The sequence below is a fragment of the Salvelinus fontinalis genome, chromosome 6, assembly GCF_029448725.1.
Source record: "Salvelinus fontinalis isolate EN_2023a chromosome 6, ASM2944872v1, whole genome shotgun sequence".
Lineage (NCBI taxonomy): Eukaryota > Metazoa > Chordata > Actinopteri > Salmoniformes > Salmonidae > Salvelinus > Salvelinus fontinalis.
In genome coordinates, this window is record NC_074670.1 from 30,562,318 (window position 1) to 30,586,031 (window position 23,714).

At 45.6% G+C, this 23,714-nt stretch overlaps 1 protein-coding gene across 1 annotated transcript; it reads right to left on the reverse strand.

Annotated features, from left to right (window-relative positions):
- On the reverse strand, positions 1 to 22,902 carry LOC129857629 (DENN domain-containing protein 4B-like). The gene is made up of 26 exons (XM_055926074.1): positions 22,585 to 22,902; positions 21,815 to 22,067; positions 21,631 to 21,700; positions 21,242 to 21,411; positions 15,503 to 15,744; positions 15,282 to 15,348; positions 14,504 to 14,562; positions 14,171 to 14,315; positions 13,872 to 14,047; positions 13,647 to 13,747; positions 13,144 to 13,359; positions 12,787 to 12,932; positions 12,410 to 12,543; positions 11,925 to 12,039; positions 11,089 to 11,424; positions 10,830 to 10,974; positions 10,547 to 10,699; positions 8,254 to 8,491; positions 7,855 to 8,137; positions 7,417 to 7,697; positions 6,439 to 6,589; positions 6,100 to 6,339; positions 5,888 to 5,987; positions 5,625 to 5,790; positions 3,246 to 3,304; positions 1 to 3,138 (listed from the first exon to the last, which is right to left on the reverse strand). The coding sequence occupies exons 1-26, from the start codon at positions 22,881 to 22,883 to the stop codon at positions 2,993 to 2,995; spliced, it is 4,491 nt and encodes a 1,496-aa protein (XP_055782049.1). The 5' UTR covers positions 22,884 to 22,902; the 3' UTR covers positions 1 to 2,992.
- Between the last annotated feature and the right edge of the window lie 812 nt (positions 22,903 to 23,714).

The window sequence follows — 23,714 nt, forward strand, 5'->3', positions numbered from 1 at the left end:
TTTGGGGAATCGGTGTGTATTTTCTTCTATAAAACAAGACATTTACAACTGAAGTCACATCCATATAAATTACAACAGCAAACACAATATATTTTAAATACAGATCTCCTCTCTTCATTCCTTTGCTCACTTGACCAATAAAAGAACAGACAATATAAATGTCCCTTATATTCACTTGCAGTCAGATGCATTGAAATAGCAGCCATAAATGTAATATTGCCTACGTTGGGGAACAAATCTACCTACATTATTTTTTATCTAACTCTGGGCTGGGAAATCTTAAATTATACACCATTTTATCAACCTACTATCTATACAGTTCACTACTTTTGACCAGAGCCAAATAGGGTGTAATTTGAGACGCTGACGATAACTAACTTTTAAACAGCATTCCGTCTTGGGTCTCCTTACGTTATGACCACTGATAGGTCATTTGAATAAACAGGTTCCCACCATGTTATTACTAAAGACATGTCAATTCCAAGACCAGGGTTGCCTTAGCCTGTTCAAGCCCAATTCCACTAGCAATGGCTAGAACTGGACTCTGTATGCCCTACTGCCCTCTAACGGTAGAGAATGCTCAATGCTTTGCTCCAGTCTGTATATCCCTGTTGACTGGATGGCTGAGTGCAAACAATGTCTCTCTTGTACTTTAATGATATATGGGTACAATATCACACAACGATATCAGTGCCATCTGAAATATCTCACCCTAAGGTTAAGACTAAAATATGAGATAAAAAAATTGTTCTCCCTACAACTTCACATCCCTAGTTGTAATTACAGCATTACTCCCCAGGTGGGACAATCATTTATGTCACTCACACAATCTTCAAAGGCAGAACACAAGGTATTCTCTCGTGACGCTGCTATATAACACTGCAAGAACAAAAACAAGGTATGACTGTAACAGAGGCATTTAACAGTGTGACACAATGAAATTGAAAGAAAATGAAAAATCCATTGCGCAATTGATATGTTTTCATATACAAAGCTGAACAACAAATAAAGGGTTAAAATATGAGGGGGAGGCCTCACAGATATTGTACATGAAAACAAGAAGCTAGTAGGTAAGTATGGGCTCCACGGTGAAGTACCTTCCTCTCATTAAATCCTTCCACTCAAGTGGATCTTCTGAAGTTCTTTAATCTCTGCCAACAATCCATAACATACTACTGCCTAAATGTGTGGTGAATAACTGTGTGGTAAATGAAAAATTGGTGATGTGTGACTAAAGGTCCATCACAGTCTACTACTACTAAAGATCCATCACAGTCATTCCTTGTGAACCATCCTCCCAGACAAATCACTCCCGTTTAACACGGGAAAAGAGGTGTGAGATGAGGTAAATATGCATAAAAGGTGAGAAAACACTTGACATAGTACATACCATAATAAACCCCCCTTCCACACGTTTTTCTTTTTTTCTTCTGTCAGACACTTTTCTGGTACAAATACCTCAATCATTGACAATCAGTTCTTGAACTGAGAACCCTCAATCACACTTCGAATTCACAAGAACAGTACAGGGAATTAAAAACACAATACAACTGATAAATCTTGTATGCGATATGTATGTGTGTCCGTGTATGAAAAGTCCTTCCTGGTTGTGACTTGTGGATTAACCTCGACTGTCAGTGTCCGTTCCCAGTCACACCCTCCCTCCACTTCCTGCCTAACATAATGTTGCAGGCATAGAGAAGCCTGTGCAGACTTCCCACTTCCTTTAGGTTGAAAATACTGTATACCTGAAGACTGGATGTTAGCATTTTCTGCCGATTCTGCATAGGCTATTTCCTGCCTTACCCAAAGTTTGACCATAGCTCCATTCCACACCATGAGTTGGAAAACACACACACTAAGGAAACCATAGTGATAGTGATCAAACCATTACATTGCTGATCCACACTGCTACCATCTGCTCCCAAAACCGATAGTTAACATCATCCTCTCCAAAAATCAATAGGAAACATCATCCTTTCCCAGTCGACATCCTCCTTTACCAGAGTTGACATCATCTTTTCCGGAGTTGACATAAGCCTCTCCCAGGTTTGACATCATCCTTTCCCAGTCGACATCCTTTTTTAGTTGACATAATCCTCCCGAAGTTGATAATCAACATCATCCTCTCCCAGAGTAAACATCCTCGTTTGGATTGGCAGAGACTTGCTGAAGCGGTCTCATCCGAAAGTTGGACTTTACCACGAATGTCCAGTTGACAGAATTCTTTCCAGAGAGTGAAAAAGAAGCAAGAGAGGCATGAAATGCAATCTAATCTAAAAGTTTTGACTGCGACTGAGTGATTAGTATGTACCCTTGCAATGTAATGTGTTACAGTTCGATGATATTGGCACTTCCCATCACATCAAGAATCACTAGACATCTCCCACTCTTATGAGATTTTCTGTCTGAAAGCCAAGCAATGCAAGTTATAGAATATGTTCACATTGAATGCATAGATTTCAGGTCGGTAATATTCCTTACAAATTTCATACATATGAAATGCATGGTTTATGACCTACAAACCAGTATGAGTTATACAGGTGAGGCAGAGACCATGTATATACGAGCAATGAGCAAAGTCCAAGGGGGCTGGGTTGTATGTACAGTACCAGGTCCAATAATCCCTATAGCTAAACTATAGGCCGAGAGGGTTGTGTTTAGTTGTTGAGGAAGCTGTCCATAGGCCAGTTGCACAATGGAAATGAATGAAGGTCAAATGTAGATATCTGGTTCACACAAACAAGGACAGTGAGGTACAGTTGCACAGTTGGGGGGCTTTTATAGTGTGGCCAGGCTGTGCTAGGGGCAGCACAGCGAAGAAGTCTAAAGTGAAAGGAGAAGGCAGAATTTTCTGTCTGTTGTTTTCTGTCTAGCTTTTATCATCCCTTCTTCTTGGCAGCTAGGTATCAGTGTTCCGAGGGAGCGGAGGCATCAGCGATGGGGGTGGATCTGGATTTGAGTGGGTGGAGGCTGCAGGCTGGAGGTGGTATCAGCACTCGAGGGGCAGCAGGAAGCTCCGTCTGCAGTCCACAGCCTTGGGGCTAGGTGGCTGGGCTCGCTTCCTGCGGAGCTCCCCACGACCCAAGGAGCCACTCAGCCGTTGGTACGCAGCCTTGTATTTCTTATCAAATGCAGCTAAAAGACAGAGAAAGTGCTGTAAGCAATAAGCCTGGTTGGTCTGAAACTATAGTGAAGTTCTAGTATTCCAACTGTGTTTAAAGTGTCTTAAAGAGGCTGCTTACCAACGTGATCTCTACCCATGGCAGCAAGTGTGAGGAAGAGCATCTCTCTGTACAGACTCCTGGACAAACAACACAAAGTAGTATCGATCACAATTGTGCAATCACATAACCAATACATTGCCGTGACAAAGTACAGTATTCACACCCCTCGACTTATTCCACATTTTGTTGTGTTACAGCCTGAAGTCAAAATGGATTAAATAGATTTTTTCTCACCCATCTACACACAATACCCAATAATGACAAAGTGAAAACATGTTTAGAAATGTTTGCCAATATATTGAAAATTAAATACAGAAATCTCATTTTCATAAGTATTCATACCCCTGAGTCAATACTTTGTAGAAGCACTTTTGGCAGCGATTACAGCTATGAGTCTTTCTAGGTAAGTCTCAAAGCGCTTTCTACACCTGGATTGTGCAACATTTGCCCATTATTCTTTTCAAAATTCTTCAAGATCTGTCAAGTTTGTTGTTGATCGTTGCTAGACAACCATTTTCAGGTCTTGCCATAGATTTTCAAGTAGATTTAAGTCAAAACTTTCAACTCGGCTACTCAGGAACATTCACTGTCTTTTTGGTAAGTAACTCCAGTGTAGATTTGGCCTTGTGTTTCAGGTTATTATCCTGCTGAAAGGTGAATTCCTCTCCCAGTGTCTGGTGAAAAGCAGACAACCAGGTTTTCCTCTGTGCGTAGCTCCATTCCGTTTCTTTTATTTCCTGAAAAACTCCCCAGTCCTTAATGATTACAAGCATTCCCATATCACTATGCTTGAAAATAGGGAGACTGGTACTCAGTAATGTGTTGTATTGGATTTGCCCCAAACATAACACTTTGTATTCAATACAAAAGTGAATTGCTTTGCCACATTTTTTGCAGTATTACTTTAATGCCGTGTTGCAAATAGGATGCATGTTTTGGAATATTTTTATTATGTACAAGCTTCCTTCTTTTCACTCTGTCAATTAGGTTAGTATTGCACAGTAACTACAATGTTGTTGATCCATTCTCTGTTTTTCCCTATCACAGCCATTAAACTCAAACTGTTTTAAAGTCACCATTGGCCTCATGGGAAAATCCCTGAGTGGTTTCCTTTCTCTCTGACAACTGAGTAAGAGAGGACGCCTGTATCTTTGTAGTGACTGGGTTTATTGACACATCATCCAAAGTGTAATTATTAACTTCATCAAGGATATTCAATGTAATAATTTAAATGTTTTACCCATCTACCAATAGGTGCCCTTCTTTGTGAGGCATTGCAAAACCTCCCTGGTCTTTGTCGTTTAATCTGTGTTTAAAATTCACTGCTCAACTGAGGGACCTTACAGATAATTGTATGTGTGGGGTACAGAGATTAGGTACCAAAAATCATGTTAAACACTATTCATTCAACATTTTTACTCATGAACTTATTAGCCTGTAAAAAATATAAACGCAACATGCAACAATTTCAATGATTTTACTGAGTTACAGTACATATAAGGAAATCAGTCAATTGAAATAAATAAATTAGGCCCAAATCTATAGATTTCACATGACTGGGCAGGGTCGCAGCCATGGGTGGGCATAGGCCCACCCACTGGGGAGCCAGGCCCAGCCAATCAGAATTAGTTTTTCCCGACAAAAGGGCTTTATTACAGACAGAAATAAAAAATTCTCAAATTCAAATTCTCTAAAAAGATGTTGGAGGCGGCTTATGGTAGAGAAATTAACGTTAAATTCTCTGGCAACAGTGGACAACCCTGCAGTCAGCATACCAATTGCACCCCCTCTCAAAACTTGAGACATCTGTGGCATTGTGTTGTGTGACAACGGCACATTTTAGAGTGGACTTTTATTATCCTGGGCACAAGGTGCACCTGTGTAGTGAGTATGCTGTTTAATCAGCTTCTTGATAGTCTATCCACCTGACAGGTGTGGCATATCTTGTCAAAGGAGAAATGCTCACTAACAGGGATATAAACTAATTTGTGCACAACATTTTAGAGATATTAGCTTTTTGTGCATATGGATAATTTCTGGGATGTTTTATTTCAGCTCATGAAACATGGGACTAACACTTTACATGTTGCGTTTATATTTTTGTTCAGTATATTTAGGCTTGCCATAACAAAGGGGTTGAATACTTATTGACTGAAGACATTTCAGCTTTTCATTTTTAATTAATTTGTAGAATTTTTGAAAAACTTTGACATTATGGGGAATTGTGTGTAGGGCAGTGACAAAAAAATCTCAATTTAATCAATTTAAAATTCTGAGTATAACAACAAAACGTGGAAAAAGTCAAGGGGTGTGAATAATTTCTGAAGCCACTAATACTCACACAAACAAAAAATGTAATAAACAACTGATTATTCAGAGGCCATTTCCTGCACTCACCTTTGTATCTTGGGCGTGCCTGGTTGCTTAGCAATGGTTTCCAGGAAGAGGGTGATTCCCTTGTGTACCTCGTTCATGCCGACCCAGCGCAGCACTTCCTCCAGGAAGGCCAGGGTGAAGGGGTGGTTGTGCCTCCGCCAGCTGTGGTTCCGCATGGGTACGCCACCTGAGAGAGAGAGAGAGAAAGAGAGATATGTAATTCATGAAAGGATCTGAACCTGTATATTCTGACTATTTCCGTGTGAATAACGTGTGTATCTTACTGTGTATCCTCCACAGGATGTAGAGGGGGGGCCAGTGGTCTGTGTCAGGGGTCAGTGTGTCCCACAGCAGCCTCACCCTCACTGCTGAATTCTCTGAAGTCTGACATACACACAGACAGGAGCTCAACATTAGAATGAGGACATTATGTATTGTAATATACTAATGCTAATAATTCATCACTAGGCCCCAAGAAGCCTGGGAGCGGAGTTACCTGTGCTAGTTGGTGTGCCAGCGGTGAGGAGCGAACCAGCTGCAGCAGGTTGCTGGGAAGGCCCAGGCGATGGAAGTACCACACCAGGTTCCAGAAGATGATGGAGTGGCTGTCCAGGAGCTGGCCCTGTGCCAGCACCGCCTCGCCCTCGTTCTCCAGCAGGCTCTCAAGCTCCTTGCGCAGCACCAATGGGCTCAGGTAGGCCACCGTCACCTGGGGAGACTCGCCCACCGATGAACCCTGGAGTCAATAACACATTAACTGTGGATATAGCAAGACTGAATATTTCCCAGAAACCAACAGATAAAGATGAGAAATAAACCAGTGTTGGTAGAGTACCATGGTAGCGCTGCTGCTCTCAGAATAACTGCTGGTCTCAGAGCTGGAGTCCTCACTCACACCGTTGTGACCCAGGATGGCCTCCTGGCCACCAGGGGGCTTGGCTGCGCTCTCCACCTCCTCAACCGTGTTCCAGTTGGTACGTTCCAGGCTGTGGTGAGCGCTTTGTTAGTCAAAATGAAAAGATTGGGTGACAAAAAAGTCTAACGTTCATTCAGTTTAAGAATCATACAGTCGAGGCCTCCCGGGTGGCGCAGTGGTCTAGGGCACTGCATCGCAGTGCTAACTGCGCCACCAGAGTCTCTGGGTTCGCGCCCAGGCTCTGTCGCAGCCGGCCGCGACCGGGAGGTCCGTGGGGCGACGCACAATTGGCATAGCGTCGTCCGGGGTAGGGAGGGTTTGGCCGGTAGGGATATCCTTGTCTCATCGCGCTCCAGCGACTCCTGTGGCGGGCCGGGCGCAGTGCGCGCCAACCAAGGGGGCCAGGTACACGGTGTTTCCTCCGACACATTGGTGCGGCTGGCTTCCGGGTTGGAGGCGCGCTGTGTTAAAGAAGCAGTACGGCTGGTTGGGTTGTGCTTCGTGGGACGCATGGCTTTCGACCTTCGTCTCTCCCGAGCCCGTACGGGAGTTGTAGCGATGAGACAAGGTAGTAATTACTAGCGATTGGATACCACGAAAAATTGGGGAGAAAATGGGATAAAAAAAATAAAAGAATCATACAGTCCTTACCATACATTACACACTCCTCACCATTTGTATTTAGACAGTAAAACCGTAGCTTCACTTTCCAAATACATATGGTGAGGACTGTACATGGCTCTGAATAGACAGATTGAATAAGAATAGGAGTCAAAATGAAGGGATTTTGACTTCTACGGGCCCTGGTCAAAAGTAGTGCACTATATAGGGAATAGGGTGCCATTTGGGGGACACACAAACGTTTGGGTGATGTTATGATGAGAGGAGTAGTCCTACCTGCTGACGGGTCCTAGGTCACAGATCTCAGCGTTGAGAAGGGGGACAAAGGTGGTCGAGCAGAAGGGACAGTTGGAGTTGAGGTTGGAGTCGTCAGACGTCCACCCGGCCATTATCTCCTCGTCATAGACCAGAGAGTTACAGCTCCGACACAAGGAGCAACTCGACATCAACACCTGTAGTCCCGCTCCCTCTTGGTTGGTGTCCCAGGACTTGCGGAGAGGAAAGGCCAAATTGGTGGTGTCAGGGAGTTCGACGTCACTCCCCACTGACAGAGAACTCTACAGAGGGAAAGGATGGAGGAACATTAAGCATGTTTTGACAGGTTTGATAACTCCCTACATCTGCAAATGCATTTTACCACAGTAAACTAAATCAGCTGGCCAATACAGTGTAGTTAGACTATAAGCTACAACAACCCACATGTTGTCCCCTCACCTCAGAGGTAGCATTGTAGAGCCTCTCCTTAGCCTTCAGCAGGCTCTCAGCCACCTGGGCTTTTCTGGACTGTCTCTGTTCCGACACCCGGCGCATCGGCCCGTTTTCTCCCCCCGAGCGCCGGGCGTCTACACTGGCGGCCCGCCGCCCCGAGACTCGATGGCGAGTAGGCGTGAGCAGCTGCTGCAGTTTCCCCGTCAGGCTGCCCCGACTCGGCGGTGACACATTGTTGTAGTTCTCGTCCACGGCCTTGCGGCTCACAGTGTCTCTAGGCCCAGGTGGCCTACATTGAGAACAGAGGAATGGGAGATATTCTCTTATAGTATATCAAAGTGATATTCAAACTGTAATCCAAAAACATATCAGAACATATCAGTCCCAGCTTCTCCACCCCCTCACCTGCCGTCTCTCTCCCCAGGCTGGCAGCTGCAGTCAGGGTCAGAGTCGGCCGTCTCGGCACAGTCTTTGTAGAAGGTGGACAGGCACACCTGGTCACGGCGCACCAGGACACCACCAGGGGGAAAGGGAGACGGGGTGGCGGTGTCTCGTGGCCCCACGGGGGGTTTACGGGAGGCGGGATCACTGCAGCCATTGGCACCTGCGTTCCGGAGCACCGCCTTCATTGAGAGCTTAGACTCTGTGGGGTGGAAATTGTTAGGAGGGTGGTTCCCAAACAGACACAGTGGTTTGATGAGAGTGTTATGTTACATTAAACCAAATCAAATTTTATTTGTCACATGCGCCAAATACAACAGGTGTAACCTTACCGTGAAATGCTTACTCACAAGCCCTTAACCGACAATGCAGTTAAAGAAATAGAGTTAAGAAATTATTTAATAAATAAAGTAACAAATGATATGTAATAATAAAATAACAATAACGAGGCTATATATTGGGGGTACCAGTACCGAGTCAATGTGCAGGGGTACAGGTTAGTCGAGGTAATTTGTACATGTAGGTACTGGTAAAGTGACTACGCGCAGATAATAAACAGCGAAAAGACAGTTTAAAAACAAAGGGGGAGTGGGGGTGTCAATGGAAATAGTCCGAGTCGCCATTCGCTTAATTGTTCAGCAGTCTTATAGCTTGGGGGTAGAAGCTGTTTAGGACCCTTTTGGACCTAGACTTGGTGCTCTGGTACCGCTTGATAGCAGAGAGAACAGTCTATGACTTGGGTAACTGGAGTCTTTGACCATTTTTTGCGCCTTCCTCTGACACGGTTTGCTTAGGGGGAAAAGGTGGTGTCATGCCCTCTTCACGACTGTCTTGGTGTGTTTCGACCACGATAGTTTGTTGGTGATGTGGACACCAAGGAACTTGAAACTCTCGACCCGCTCCACTACAGCCCCGTCGATGTCAATGGGGGAGTGTTATGCCCTCCTTTTCCTATAGTCCTCGATCAGCTCCTTTGTCTTGCTCACACACACACTGCCATGTCTCTCACCTTCTAGGCTGTTTCATCGTTGTTGGTGATCAGGCCTACCACTGTTGTATCATCAGCAAACGTAATGATTGTGTTGGATTTGTGCTTGGCCATGCAGTTGTGGGTGAACAGGGAGTACAGGAGGGGACTAAGCATGCACCCCTGAGCGGCCCCCGTGTTGAGGATCAGCATGGCAGATGTGTTGTTGCCTACCCTTACCACCTGGGGGCGGCCTGTCAGGAAGTCCAGGATCCAGTTGCAGAGGGAGGTTTTTAGTCTCAGGGTCCTTAGCTTAGTGATGAACTTTATGGGCACTATGGTGTTGAACGCTGAGCTGTAGTCAATGAACAGCATTCTCACATAGGTGTTCCTTTTGTCCAGGTGGGAAAGGGCAGTGTGGAGTGCGACTGAGATTGCGTTGTCTGTGGATCTGTTGGGTCGGTATGCGAATTTGAGTGGGTCTAAGGTTTCCAGGATGATGGTGTTGATGTAAGCCATGACCAGCCTTTCAAAGTACTTCATGGCTACCGACATGAGTGCTACGGGGCGGAAGTCATTTAGGCAGGATACCTTAGTGTTCTTGGGCACAGGGACTATGGTGGTCTGCTTGAAACATGTAGGTATTACAGACTTGGTCAGGGAGAGGTTGAAAATGTAAATGAAGACACTTGCCAGTTGGTCCGTGCATGCTCTGAGTACACGTCCTTGTAATCCGTCTGGCCCCAAGGCCTTGTGAATGTTGACCCGTTTAAAGGTCTTGCTCACATTGGCTACGGAGAGCGTTATCACACAGTCGTCCGGAACAGCTGATGCTCTCATGCATGCTCCAGCATTTCTTGCCTTGAAGCGAGCATGAAAGGCATTTAGCCCATTTGGTAGGCTCGTGCGGCTGGGTTTCCCTTTGTAGTTCGTAATAGTTTGCAAGCCCTGCCATATCCGACGAGCATCAGAGCTGGTGTAGTAGGATTCAATCGTTGTCCTGTATTGACGCTTTGCCTGTTTGATGGTTCGTCTGAGGGCATAGGGGGATTTCTTCTAAGCATCCGGATTAGTGTCCTGCTCCTTGAAAGCGGCAGCATTTAACTCGGTGCAGATGTTGCCTGTAATCCATGGCTTCTGGCTGGGATATGTACGTATGGTCACTGTGGGGACGACGTCGTCAATGCACTTATTGATGAAGCTGGTGACTGAGTTGGTGTACTCCTCAATGCCATTATATAACTTTCCAATGACAGTGCTATTTCTATATAATAGATATCCATCACTCACTGTCTGTTGAGCCTCTCATGCTGTTCAGGCTGTTGCTCTTCACCATAGACCCCGTCAGCGATTCGTGGCTGGAGCTTTCACTCAGCCCGCTCCAGCTGGACTGACGAATCAGGTTAGATTGTGGGCAGGATCGTTGGTTACTGTCCATTGTATCTTTTTAAAAAGACAAAACATGTTTCACCTCTGTTTTTACATATATATATTTTTTTTAATCATTAAAAAGGCCACTCTTTTTTGTTACAAAAAATATTAAAAAATAAATAACATGTAAATATGTCCTGACCTGTCCGCGAGCCTACTGAACCACTTTTCTGCCGTTGTCTGACTGGCTGTCTGAACTGCGCCACGGCCATCAGAACGTTACGCAACTTGGCCCAGCGCAGACGGCCACCCTGGTTGGTGGAGGGCCACTTGCTCTCCAGTACTGCCTGAGGAGAGCGGGCAATGCCAGAGGTGAGTCAATATGGAGAAAAAATATATAAACACTTACAGATGGGATCACAGACGGGTTCAACTTTTAATTGAAGTAAATAATGTCTCACCTTGTTGTAGTATGCATAGGTGATGGTGTTGGGTGTGATCCCAGCTTTCTTCATCTCCAGAAGTACCCTAACAGCGAGCACAGGCTGCCCGTACTGCCCACACAGCTGCATCAGGATCCTGTAACACACCTCATCCGGTAGTACCACCTTCCTGGTCTCCATGTGCTTGAGCACCTCGTATGCCGTTTGCAAGGCACGCACCTTGGCACTCTCTGCCCGCACAAAGGTGGGCAGGTAGATGAACCACAGCCCATAGCAGTGGCCCAGCAGGCATTTGGACCACATGTCGGGCACTGCCGAGTATATCTGTGCCCGCTTCTGTGCCAGCTTAATCTCCTAAAGGAGAGAGAAAGATACAGAGGAGTTATGTAATCCAATCTAGATTTACTAAAGCTGTAATAATGTGGTTCCTATGTGTCCTAGTAGGCAAACTTAACAACCCTGAAGGGTGCTTGGGGTATTCACCCAAAATACACAGCAGCCACTGTGCTTCCTGCTTTTAAATATTGAATGAAGGATGAAATATGAATGCTCATTCAATTCAAATGGCACAGAAAAACAGTGAAGCATGTTCCCTATTTAGCTGTGGAAAACTGGGTTATCATAAAGCTAACTGGGGAGTCTTGAACAGATCAAGTTGATTGATGCTAAAACATTTTGATTTGCTGGCAGGGTAATGCTCTTAATAGAATAATAAAGATTGAAATTAAACAGCGTGAGTCAGCCTCTTATTATTGTATAGTTCTTAGTGGTTTTGATAAAGTGGATCCACTGGGGTTGTGTTGGCTTTCAGTGGGGTTGCATTGGGGCTCTGGTGCGGAGGTTGAGGTCTGTACCTGTTTGGTCCGTCGCGGGGCAGGGCTGCTGGGGGCACTCCCCTTGGTAGGGACACGTAGCTGGTCCTGAGGCTGGTCAAACAGATCCATGCAGAGCACAGGGAACGTCTCATAGCTGTAAACAGACAAACACGCACTGGTCACAGCATCAGACAGTATAAAGTGCCAGGGCCCTTATTTGTGCTCATCTAGAATAAGATCAACCCTCTTATTCTTTAAAAGACTAAACTGATCCTAGTCCCAGCCCTACTCTGAGAAGCTTAGTGAACACATACCCTGCTATATATGTAGAGCCTGTGTTACGTGTAGTGAGTGGGGCACTCTGAAACGTCTGGCTCCTGGGGTTCCTCTGGGGGCATGATGAAGACCCTGCTATATGTAGAGCCTGTGTTACCTGTAGTGAGTGGGGCACTCTGAACCGTCTGGCTCCTGGGGTTCCTCTGGGGGCATGATGAAGACCCTGCTATATGTAGAGCCTGTGTTACCTGTAGTGAGTGGGGCACTCTGAACCGTCTGGCTCCTGGGGTTCCTCTGGGGGCATGATGAAGACCGTGTGCTCCCCACTGTGGGCCTCGTCCAGGTCTATCAGACGCACCTCCTCAGGCTTCTCCACATCCGACTGCTTACACACACCACACATATATATATATGTAGATACATGCCGCAAACACAGGTCACATACACAGGTATACACAAACATTGACAACATAGAGGGCAGGAATGGGATCACACACATTTCCATTAGCTGCGCAAATACAAAAAGGCTCATCCAGTTTCAGTATTAGAATCAACACACTAAAGGCTTCCATAAGATATGGTGCATCACTAAACATCCTGTAAAACACGAAGATGTGATTTTGACCTTCTGGACACACTCGTCGAAGAACTCCAGACAGGCGTGGCGGTCACTGACGAATGAGCACTCCTCGATGAACTGAGTGAACATCTGGGTCCTGGTCAGCTGTGTGTAGAACTTCTGGTGGGTGCGTTCACGAGACTTCAGGAAGCCTGCAAGAGCCAGGGAGGGGTTAACTTCAGAAACACATTAAAACACTAGCTTCACAGGGATGCTGGTTATCAACACAGTAAGTAGGTGAGGTAAAACACCCACACACACACATACTCAGCTAGAAAGTTATATAACATTGTGTACACTTGTGTACATTTTTTTGTGAGTTATGAGTCACACACACAGGCAGTCACCCTCCCCCACACTGACCCTGCAGGTTGAAGAGGGAGCTGCAGTCAGTGGTCCTGTCTGAGGGAGCCTGGGTGATGGGCAGCAGGTAGGCACGGTAGCCCCTCAGCAAGCAGCTCATGAAGCGCAGGAAGGCTTCCTGGATCTCCAGCTCCAGCTGCTTCTGACGCCCGTAGATCAGGTCATAGTCCGTCAGCAGGAACTCCAGGGTGGCCTCCTCTTGGCCAGTGGTGTAGACTGATGGAGAAGAATGTGGGGAGGGGGTAGAGGAAAAGTGAGGGAAATGGGGATAGTGGTGGAGAAAGGCACAGAGAGAAAATTATGAAGATAAAAAGCATTGGCACATTGAATTATCAAGAGTCAGATGTATTGCACCAATATGTTTAGCTTGTACTCATTTTCCAGCATCAATCCCTAGATGGGCTTCAGAATAAGTAGGCTAAATGATGTAAAAAATGATTGACAGAAAAAGGGAGATGAGAAGAGAATGCATGTCATGAATGGAGTCTCCAGCCATCACCCACTTTTCTCCAGAGTCTTCATCAAGTTGGTGAGGGTATTCACCAGCATCTTGCCATGCTTCCTTGGTAGCGATCGCCATGACAACAGCTTCTTGTCCTCTGCTCTGCAGGAGAAGAGAAAACAAAACTATGGATTTCATCCTTTCAAACGTGCAAATGTTTGGTTTTGTTGCTTCCTCTTCCATCAGTTGCATCCTGGTCCAGGTCCTTCAAGGTCAGTGTACTCACTGAAAGATGGTGTTGGTGTCCAGGTCAACACACACCACGTCAGTAGGGGGGTCATAGAGGTCAAAGTAGCTGGAGTGGACGCCCACGATGAAGGGCATGGGGGCACACAGTACGTCTGCCAGCCGCAGCGGGCACAGGGGGATGTACGGGCATTGCCAACGCAGAGGGAACGTCATCTGGAGGGATAGAGTGCATTCTTTGATTGGAATGAGTGTGTGTGTGTACGTATATGTCTTTGTGTGTGTGGCGGTGTGTGTGCGCATATGTGGGTGTAGGTTTGGCGTTGGTGTGTAACTCACAGACACCAGGGCCTCGCTGACGGAGGTGAGGACGTCAGGGCGGAGAGAGTGTAGCAGTAGTTTGTGCTCCGTCAGCACGGCCAGCAGCAGGACACAGGCGTTCTCAGGGCCCAGGTTCTGCAGCAGCTTCACAAAGCTGGCACCACTACAGACAAAAAATAACAGCCTCTTTATCAATTCATTATTGTTTTAATGGATTCACTTCCAACATGATAATAGAAATCCCTCAGGGGAAACTAAGCCATTGTTGGAGCGATAGCTCCTAGCGCAAAATAACGCATTCCACCACATAGTTTATTGCAACTCGACCTAATGCAGATTTACTGTACTGACCTGAGCAGTAAGGGCGAGGAGACAGGCTGACAGAGGAGAAGGTTGTCATAGGGGGAGAGCTGAAATGACACACACACACATTTTTCATTAACAAACCTACATGGTGGACAATAATCTATAGGTCTAAGGAAGAAAGTTTAGCCATGCTTCAATTTCATAGACCACCATTCACCAAATTGATATCTGTTGATTTGAAACAAGCCATAAGGAATCAAGTTTGAAAAGCCCCATTTGACTCGATTTGAGTTTGAGAAAACCCCAAACAATTGTCTCTACTTTCTAGAGCCGGAAGGATCATTCAGTGATGTGAAATTATTTTAAATCCACAGTAAATTATAGATTGTTTTAATTGGGTGTTATTTTTACCCTGTCCATCTGCACACACTAACCAGTGAAACCATCAATTAATCCATGCCCATTTCCTGTGGGGGAGGAAGTCAAATCTTTAGTGAGAAACACCACAATGCTACTGGTGTCAAGTTCAAATAGAACTCAAGCTGAGGTTCTGCTTGTAACGCACACACAGGCATATACAAGCACACACAGAGCAAGCAAGCTTTTGTTCTAAACTAGCACTAAAACACCTGACTCAACTAATAAATCACAGTCATGCCTTACTTGAATTAGCAGTTTTAATGCTGCCTTCTGTATAGCCCTGAGCTAAACCAATGCTTAGCAAGGTTTTCCATTCCACCTTTCTGATGCTTTAAAGTGCTTTGATGTGTTAATAAGGAATAAAGATGAGAATGTGAATTGAGTTAAAGACAGGTGTCCCTACCTGCACTAGGATGCGAGGCCGCTGAGGCGAAGGGAACGGAACGTTGTGCATGAAGCTGGAGATGTGCCTGGAGAGAGCAGAGTTCATGTTAATAAATCAACCAAACAACCAACCATAACATGAATCAAAAGCCAATAGGATTACGGTTTGTTAGCCAGTAGACTAGCCAGTTTAAGTTCATAAAGACACATTGCTGATATTTGCCATGAAGGGCCACTGACTTCTCGAGGGGCAGCACGTGGGGTCCGGAGATGGAGTATCGGTAGACAAAGGTGAGGAACTTCTGGAAGACAGTGAAGAAGGGCCAGTGGGAGAGAACACACACGCTCTTCTTCACTTGCAGGGTGCGGTTGGTGATAGGCCGCCGATCCACCACGCTCACCAGGCCCAGACGGACACTCTGCCGCTCCGAGAGGCACTCCCGTGGGAACGCCTCATAGAACTGGATGGCAGCACCGTAAACCTGGGACGGGAAGAGGAGAAACAGGACTGTTAAAAAGTAAGGATTCAGCTAACGCTAGATGCTTTGAACTGTGTGAACAGTTAGCATTTAGAAAATGCTAGATAGATTTATTTTTAATTAAACTGTGAGCGAGTTCATACTGGACTCATTTGCATCTCAATGTTTTTGTTGTTTTTATAGCTTCTTGCTGCTGTCGCAGATAAAGTCTATATAGTGGGCCAATTTACAACTTGTAATTTAAGTAGGCAAGCATGATATTGAATAGCTGCATTGGTAAATAACTACACACAACTCAATCAACAGATAGTTGGTATTTATCAACATTAGAACTTGTCAATGTTCATATATCGGGCCTCCCGGGTGGCGCAGTGGTCTAAGGCACTGCATCACAGTGCTAACTGCGCCACCAGAGTCTCTGGGTTCGCGCCCAGGCTCTGTCGCAGCCGGCCGCGACCGGGAGGTCCGTGGGGCGACGCACAATTGGGCTAGCGTCGTCCGGGTTAGGGAGGGTTTGGCCGGTAGGGATATCCTTGTCTCATCGCGCTCCAGCGACTCCTGTGGCGGGCCGGGCGCAGTGCGCGCTAACCAAGGGGGCCAGGTGCACGGTGTTTCCTCCGACACATTGGTGCGGCTGGCTTCCGGGTTGGAGGCGCGCTGTGTTAAAGAAGCAGTGCGGCTTGGTTGGGTTGTGCTTCGGAGGACGCATGGCTTTCGACCTTCGTCTCTCCCGAGCCCGTACGGGAGTTGTAGCGATGAGACAAGATAGTAATTACTAGCGATTGGATACCACGAAAATTGGGGAGAAAAGGGGATAAAATTTAAAAAAAATAATAATAATAATAATAAAAAAAGTTCATATATCACACTTGATATGCATTTCTTTGTGAGTGTTTATTTCTGAACCTTGTCAACCACTGTAGGTCATGGCATTTTGTAGAATTAGAAATATTTCCGCCCATTTGGTCCTAGAATTAGCTTTTGTTGTCGCAACCATAGAGTTAGCAACCTTACTGGTGGCCTCACTGGCGTGTGATTGTGATGTCATCACTCATGACGCTGATTCCCTGATCATAATCAGATTAGTTCTGAGTTGCCATAGATTACTATATCAAACAAAATCAATGGAACATCATATTGCAAAATCGTCAGTCTGTGAAAAATCCTTTGAAGAGTCAACTTTGCTATTTCTGCAGATTTTTTCAAGCTGATTTTTCACATTCATTGGAACTTCTGTTCAACAAACCAATGAATCGAGGACCAAGTGTGTCCATGTCCCGAAGAACTGCAGTTTCTGATGAAGAGAAAATTGTCAGCCCTGCGAGAGGTCGATCCAGGGCTAGATGCCACTGCCCTACATCGGTAAACCAGCCAATACATAAGACTGTACTTATTAGTAACACAGACGTTCTGTAATAAACTTTTTCAGTTCTGTTTCAAATGAAAGCAAATTTGAGAGTGGTCTTGGCTGAGAGTTGTTTAATTTTGTCCATACAAAGGAGAGAAGGCACTGACTGACTCTGTGACCCAAACAGTGAAACACCCTCAGAACGCAGAAAAGGACATAATGAATCGTGGATGTAGTGAGTGTGTCCCTCAAAGAAGGGGAAGATCTGTAAGTTAAAAAAATATGAAAATTTTGTTTTAACACGATAGCCTAATCTTAGATTTATTCATCTGATGCCATATGCAAATCATTCCTGATCCATGTCATGTTCATGGTGATAAAACATGTTCTATTTTCAGGAGGATGAGAAATCTGTCTGCGTGAGAGAGGCAGATCCAGGATCAGACGCCACTGCCCAATTTTGACAAACCAGCCCTTATACTCATTGGTTAATACAGTATGGAGAAACACTGACATTTTCTGAAAAGTTATTTATTTATTTTGACACCTGGTTCCACCTCAACTTTCAATCTAGGCTAACAGTTATTTCATTGTCTTAACAGATCCATACAAAAGAGAGATGGCACTGACTCTGTGTCCCAAAAAGTGGACTACTCTCAGAACGCAGAGAGGGACGTTATGACTCGTGTCCCAAAAAGTGGACTACTCTCAGAACGCAGAGAGGGACGTTATGACTCGCGGACGGAGTGTGTCGTCTATCCCTCAAAGAATGCCAACTGAGTTAAAAAAAGTACAATAAATTTAAAACATGCTACACTAATCTCAAATCTCATGCCATACGCCAATCATTCTTGATCCATGTCATGTTCTTGTCATAATGATAATTGAAACCTATTATTTTTTCAGAAAGACGAGAAAACTGTCTGCCGTGAGAGAGGCAGATCCAGGACCAGACGTCACTGTCCATCTTCGGTAAACCAGCCCATACATTCATTATGGCACTAGGCATTTTCATTTTTTCAGACCTGTTTCAAGTGAAGGCAAATGTGAGAGTGGTCTTGGCTATACTCTCCATATAGGCTAAGTGTTGTTCCATTTGCACTAACTCTGTGACCCAAACAGTGGAACACCCACAGAAGGCAGAGGGGAATGTAATGAATTGCTGACGTAGTGCGTCTATGTGCCCAAGAAGGCCAATAACTGAATTAAAAAAAATGTAAAACTCAAATATTTCCAAAACACTACAGCCTATTGCCATACGCTAACCATTCTTGATCAATGTAATGGTTTTGTTTGCATGATTATATGGAAACCTTTTCTTTTTTCAGGACGACAAGAAAATTGTCAGCCATCAGAAAGGTCGTTCCAGGACCAGACACCACTGCCCAACTTCGGTAAACACTGGCATTTTCTGAATCGCTTTTCTGCTCCGTTTCAAGTGAAGGCAAATGTGAAAGTGGTCTCGGCTAAAATTCCATATAGGCTTATAGTCGTTTCATTTTGTCTAAACAGATCCATACAAAGGAGAGAGATGGCACAGACTCCCAAACAGTGAAACCTGCACTGACTCCCAAACAGTAGCGCACCCTCAGAAGGCAGAGGGAGATCACATGAGGAAAAAACAGGACCTAACCGTTTTTGAACAGAAATGTGACAGAATGTTAAAGAGAGAGAGGGAGTGGTTAGAGGACAAGAGGAGACAGATCAGAAAGAGGGAGATCCTATAGAGACAGAAAACTGGAAGTAGAGGGTAGAATACCTAGCCAAAATGGAGGGATTGCTAGAGGACATGGCTTGGCAAGTCCAGGATTTGTCCAGAGAAAGACGGAAAAACAAAGGGTGGTCAATCAAAGGTGAGCTTTAGTGACTAAACTCAGCAAAAAAATAAACGTCCCTTTTTCAGGACCCTGTCTTTCAAAGATAATTAGTCAAAATCCAAATAACTTCACAGAACTTCATTGTAAAGGGTTTAAACACTGTTTCCCATGCTTGTTCAATGAACCATAAACAATAAATGAACATGCACCTGTGGAACGGTCGTTAAGACACTAACAGCTTACAGACGGTAGGCAATTAAGGTCACAGTTATGAAAACTTAGGACACTAAAGAGGCCTTTCTACTGACTGAAAAACACCAAAAGAAAGATGCCCAGGGTCCCTGCTCATCTGCGTGAATGTGCCTTAGGCATGCTACAAGGAGGCATGAGGACTGCAGATGTGGCCAGGGCAATAAATTGCAATGTCTGTACTGTGTGACGCCTAAGACAGCGCTACAGGGAGACAGGACGGACAGCTGATCGACCTCGCAGTGGCAGACCACGTGTAACAAGACCTACACAGGATCGGTACATCCGAACATCACACCTGCGGGACAAGTACAGGATGGCAACAACAACTGCCAGAGTTACACCAGGAACGCACAATCCCTCCATCAGTGCTCAGACTGTCCGCAATAGGCTGAGAGAGGCTGGACTGAGGGCTTGAAGGCCTGTTGTAAAGCAGGTCCTCACCGAACATCACCGGCAACAACGTCACCTATGGGCACAAACCCACCGTCGCTGGACCAGACAGGACTGGCAAAAAGTGCTCTTCACTGACGAGTCGCGGATTTGTCTCACCAGGGGTGATGATCGGATTCGCATTTATCGTTGAAGGAATGAGCGTTACACCGAGGCCTGTACTCTGGAGCAGGATCGATTTGGAGGTGGAGGGTCCGTCATGGTCTGGGGCGGTGTGTCACAGCATTATCGGACTGAGCTTGTTGTCATTGCAGACAATCTCCACGCTGTGCGTTACAGGGAAGACATCCTCCTCCCTCAAGTGGTACCCTTCCTGCAGGCTCATCCTAACATGACCCTCCAGCTTAACAACACCACCAGCCATACTGCTCATTCAGAGCGTGATTTCCTGCAAGACAAGAATGTCAGTGTTCTGCCATGGCCAGTGAAGAGCCCGGACCTCAATCCCATTGAGCACGTCTGGGACCTGTTGGATCGGAGGGTGAGGGCTAGTGCCATTCCCCCCCAGAAATGTCCGGGAACGTGCAGGTGCCTTGGTGGAAGAGTGGGGTAACATCTCACAGGGAGAACTGGCAAATCTGGGTCAGTCCATGAGGAGGAGATGCACTGCAGTACTTAATGCAGCAGGTGGCCCCACCAGATACTGACTGTTACTTTTGATTTTGACCCCCCCTTTGTTCAGGGACACATTATTCCATTTCTGTTAGTCACATGTCTGTGGAACTTGTTCAGTTCATGTCTCAGTTGTTGAAGCTTATGTTCATACAAATATTTACACGTTACGTTTTCTGAAAATAAACACAGATGACAGTGAGAGGACGTTTCTTTTTTTGCTGAGTTTATTTCAGCACTATAATGTTGTTTCTACTATACTATCCTTCTGTTGAGTAAATTATCATCTCTTCAACGTTGCCATTTTAGAATGAATAAAGTAGTAGCAGTAGTACAACTAAACAAGAATCAGTAGCTATACTAGTATTTTGTTGTTTTTGCAGTTAAACAATACTTGTTATCTTTCTTAGAAAAAGAATGGCCAGGTCCCCCAGGTGACAGGACAAGGCAGGGGATAAGAAAACACGGCTTGAGAGCAAGGCTGAGAGGAAAGAGCAGAAAAGGAAGGATAGGGAACAGAGAAAGGAAAGGTGAAGAGGGTGGTAATGGAGATGATGGTGCAGGGATAGAGTACAGGGGTGATTTGGCTTGAAATAGGTCTGAGGAGGGTCTGGAAACAGTTGAAGAAAGGGGTCCGGATCTAATAGGATGATATGATTTACTTTTTGGAATAAACTGAGCTTTTATTATAAAAATGTTTGCTTGTTGTCTGGATTTAATATAATTTAGGAAACTTTACTATTACCATTATGATTGTCACTGTTACTGCAGGCATCATGGATGGAGTGAAGTATTTCAATGTCTGACAAATAATGCCATCTTAAGTTATTGTCATTTGTTGAAATTGACTGAACCGGTGACTTGCAACGAGCTAAAATAGATTATACATTCACCTGATATTATATAGAGAACCTTCCTGCACAGCTTAACACATAACCCAATGGACTCAATAGCTTAGCCACTGCGCAGTGTTAGAGTGTTGGAGAGTGTGTGTGAGAAGAAGGCAGGTAGGCGGACCCACCTTGTCGCCACAGGCGCTAGTGAGGACGAAGGTAGAGAAGACTGGGAGCTGGTACTTGGTGTTGAGGGGCCAGCTCTCCACCGTCACACCCATGGGCAGACAGAACATAGGCACAGACTCTGGCAGGGGGAACGACTCCACGTCCGCTTCCGGATACCGACTGATCAGACCTGGGGAAACACACACAGAGACAGACGGTTAATAAAAGTACCATTTTGATTAGTGCCTACAGAGAGACTTTCATTTTTGGTAGAAAGTCTCTTTCTACTTCTAAATGTATTTAATTGTGAGAAGTAGGTCAATAGGTCTTCTCTGTTTACAACGTCACATATCCTGACGCAGCAGAATGAGTGCTGTGATACCATCAGAATGGAACAGTCTACCCTCACCTGCTTCATAGACTAGGGCGTTGGCTTTGGCTACAGCTCTCTTGTAGCACAGGTATAAGGCTGGACCCCACTGTGGAGCCAAAACAACAAAGCACAGTGAGAGAGAGAGGGATGGAGAGAGAGAGATTAAGAATTAGGTAAAAAAAAAAAAATACAGTAGAAAAACAGAGCGCTTCAAACGCACTATGCCAGTGTTGAGGTTCTTCTCCACCCGGCAGAAGGTATGGGGGGCCACCTCCCCCTTACTGGGCAGCAGGAGGGAGATGTCTGTGACCCCCAGGGTGTGGAGGGCCTGGGACTCTGGGGCCCGGCGGTAAGTCAGGAAGGTGCGGTGGGTGGCGGGCCCCCCGGAGCTCAGGCTGGCTGAGCGGCTGTAGGGGGTGGTCTCGATCAAGTACCAGCCCTGCTTCACCACCTCTTTGCCCTCGTACAGCACCCTGGGGACCGGGGGAGGGGGCAGAGTCAGGACAATGAGTCAGTCAATGTCACTAGTTATACAGTTAACAGAAACCAATTTCTATCACTCATTCAAGGAAAGCTTTTCTTTTCATGTTTAGAAGACATCCCGCACTTTGTCCAGAATTAATGTATCATGTGACGTGCATAGCTCTTTCCATTAAAGAATCTATGGGTATGTATACAATTACATTTTGCAGTCATGTATGGCTTGGCCAGACATGCTTAATTTAATGTTTATGGCGGTTCAGGGCTACATAGCAATAGCATACAATAAAACCTTTGTGGTCACACGTACATGGTTACAGCATGCAGTATGTCGATAATTGCAAAACGCAAGCTCAAAGCATTGTTATGCATTAGCTACAGTATGTGAACTCCAGTATGTGAACTCCAAGCACCATGCATAGCTTTAAATTGATGTTGTAGCTAATGTCTGACTCCAGCACACATTAGAATAGAATGATCATTATTTTCATCACTGCTGGAGTATCTCACCCGAGGTCAAGGATGGGTGGCTTGTCATGCCCACGGCGGTAACACAGGTACATGTGGGGGTTGTTGATGAGTCCGGTGCTCAGCTCGGCCGGGTGGCCCCCCTGGGTCTTCTCGATGCAGGTGAAGCCCTCGGGCACCTCCTCCCCCAAGCCCCGGGCGATCACCGCCAGGTCTGTGACCGGCTCCACCACCCGGCCCCCTCTCTGCTGGCCCTCTTCGTCCAGTAGGGCCGAGCCCCCCGGAGCCAGCCCTGCCACCACAAAATAGTCCACTAGCTGGGGGCATTTCTCCTCCGTCATGCCGCCTGTCTGCCAACTGCTGGAGTGGGAGAAAAAGAGAGCGAGAAGTAGAGGGAGGGGGAACCAAGGTGAGATTGCGCGAGCTTGCTTATGTAAACATACATCTGGCTGAGCAGTTGATGATGAATGGATTTCTTCCTTCCGACAGTCAGAAACAAAACCTTATTATTCAGACTGACAATATTTGGTTCTCATCATTGGCAATAGATAAACAACCAGGAGAGTGATAACAATATCATTGCACGTGGATGCCGCACAGTCCCACACACACAAATATTTATTTTTGACTCAAAGGCCTTGAGTCATTCGCATTTCATACATATATGACCCGTCTGAGAGGTAGTCTGAGGGTCAACAATAAGCTGCTAAGTTCTGCTGAGAGGGGAGATCCAACCAATTACCACTCATCCTCTCCCTACCCATTAGTTGAGTTTGTTTATTTCAGTATACATGGCAACTAAAAGTTGGATTTCATATGCATCAGGAAATACAAGAAAACAGAACAATAAATGTGAAACAGTTAGAAAATCAAGAAAGTTAAGAAGTCGTGGATGGGATCAGGCTTGCACTTCGGATGGTCAGCGGAGGTCCGTAGCTTCAGCAGCACAGAGCACACCTCTCCATTCCCAACTTCCTCTCTGTGCGTCGGGCTTCGTAGATAAGTCTATCTCTACCCTAACCCTTTGTAGATGCCAATCCTGCCACTGGCACACAGGCTCACCATACATTTTGTGACAGTCAGAGTAGTGGACAACCTTCACTACTGCAAGCCATCTCTGCTAATGCAGTCCTATTTACTTCTGTAGTGTTGCGGCATTCAAAGCTAACTAG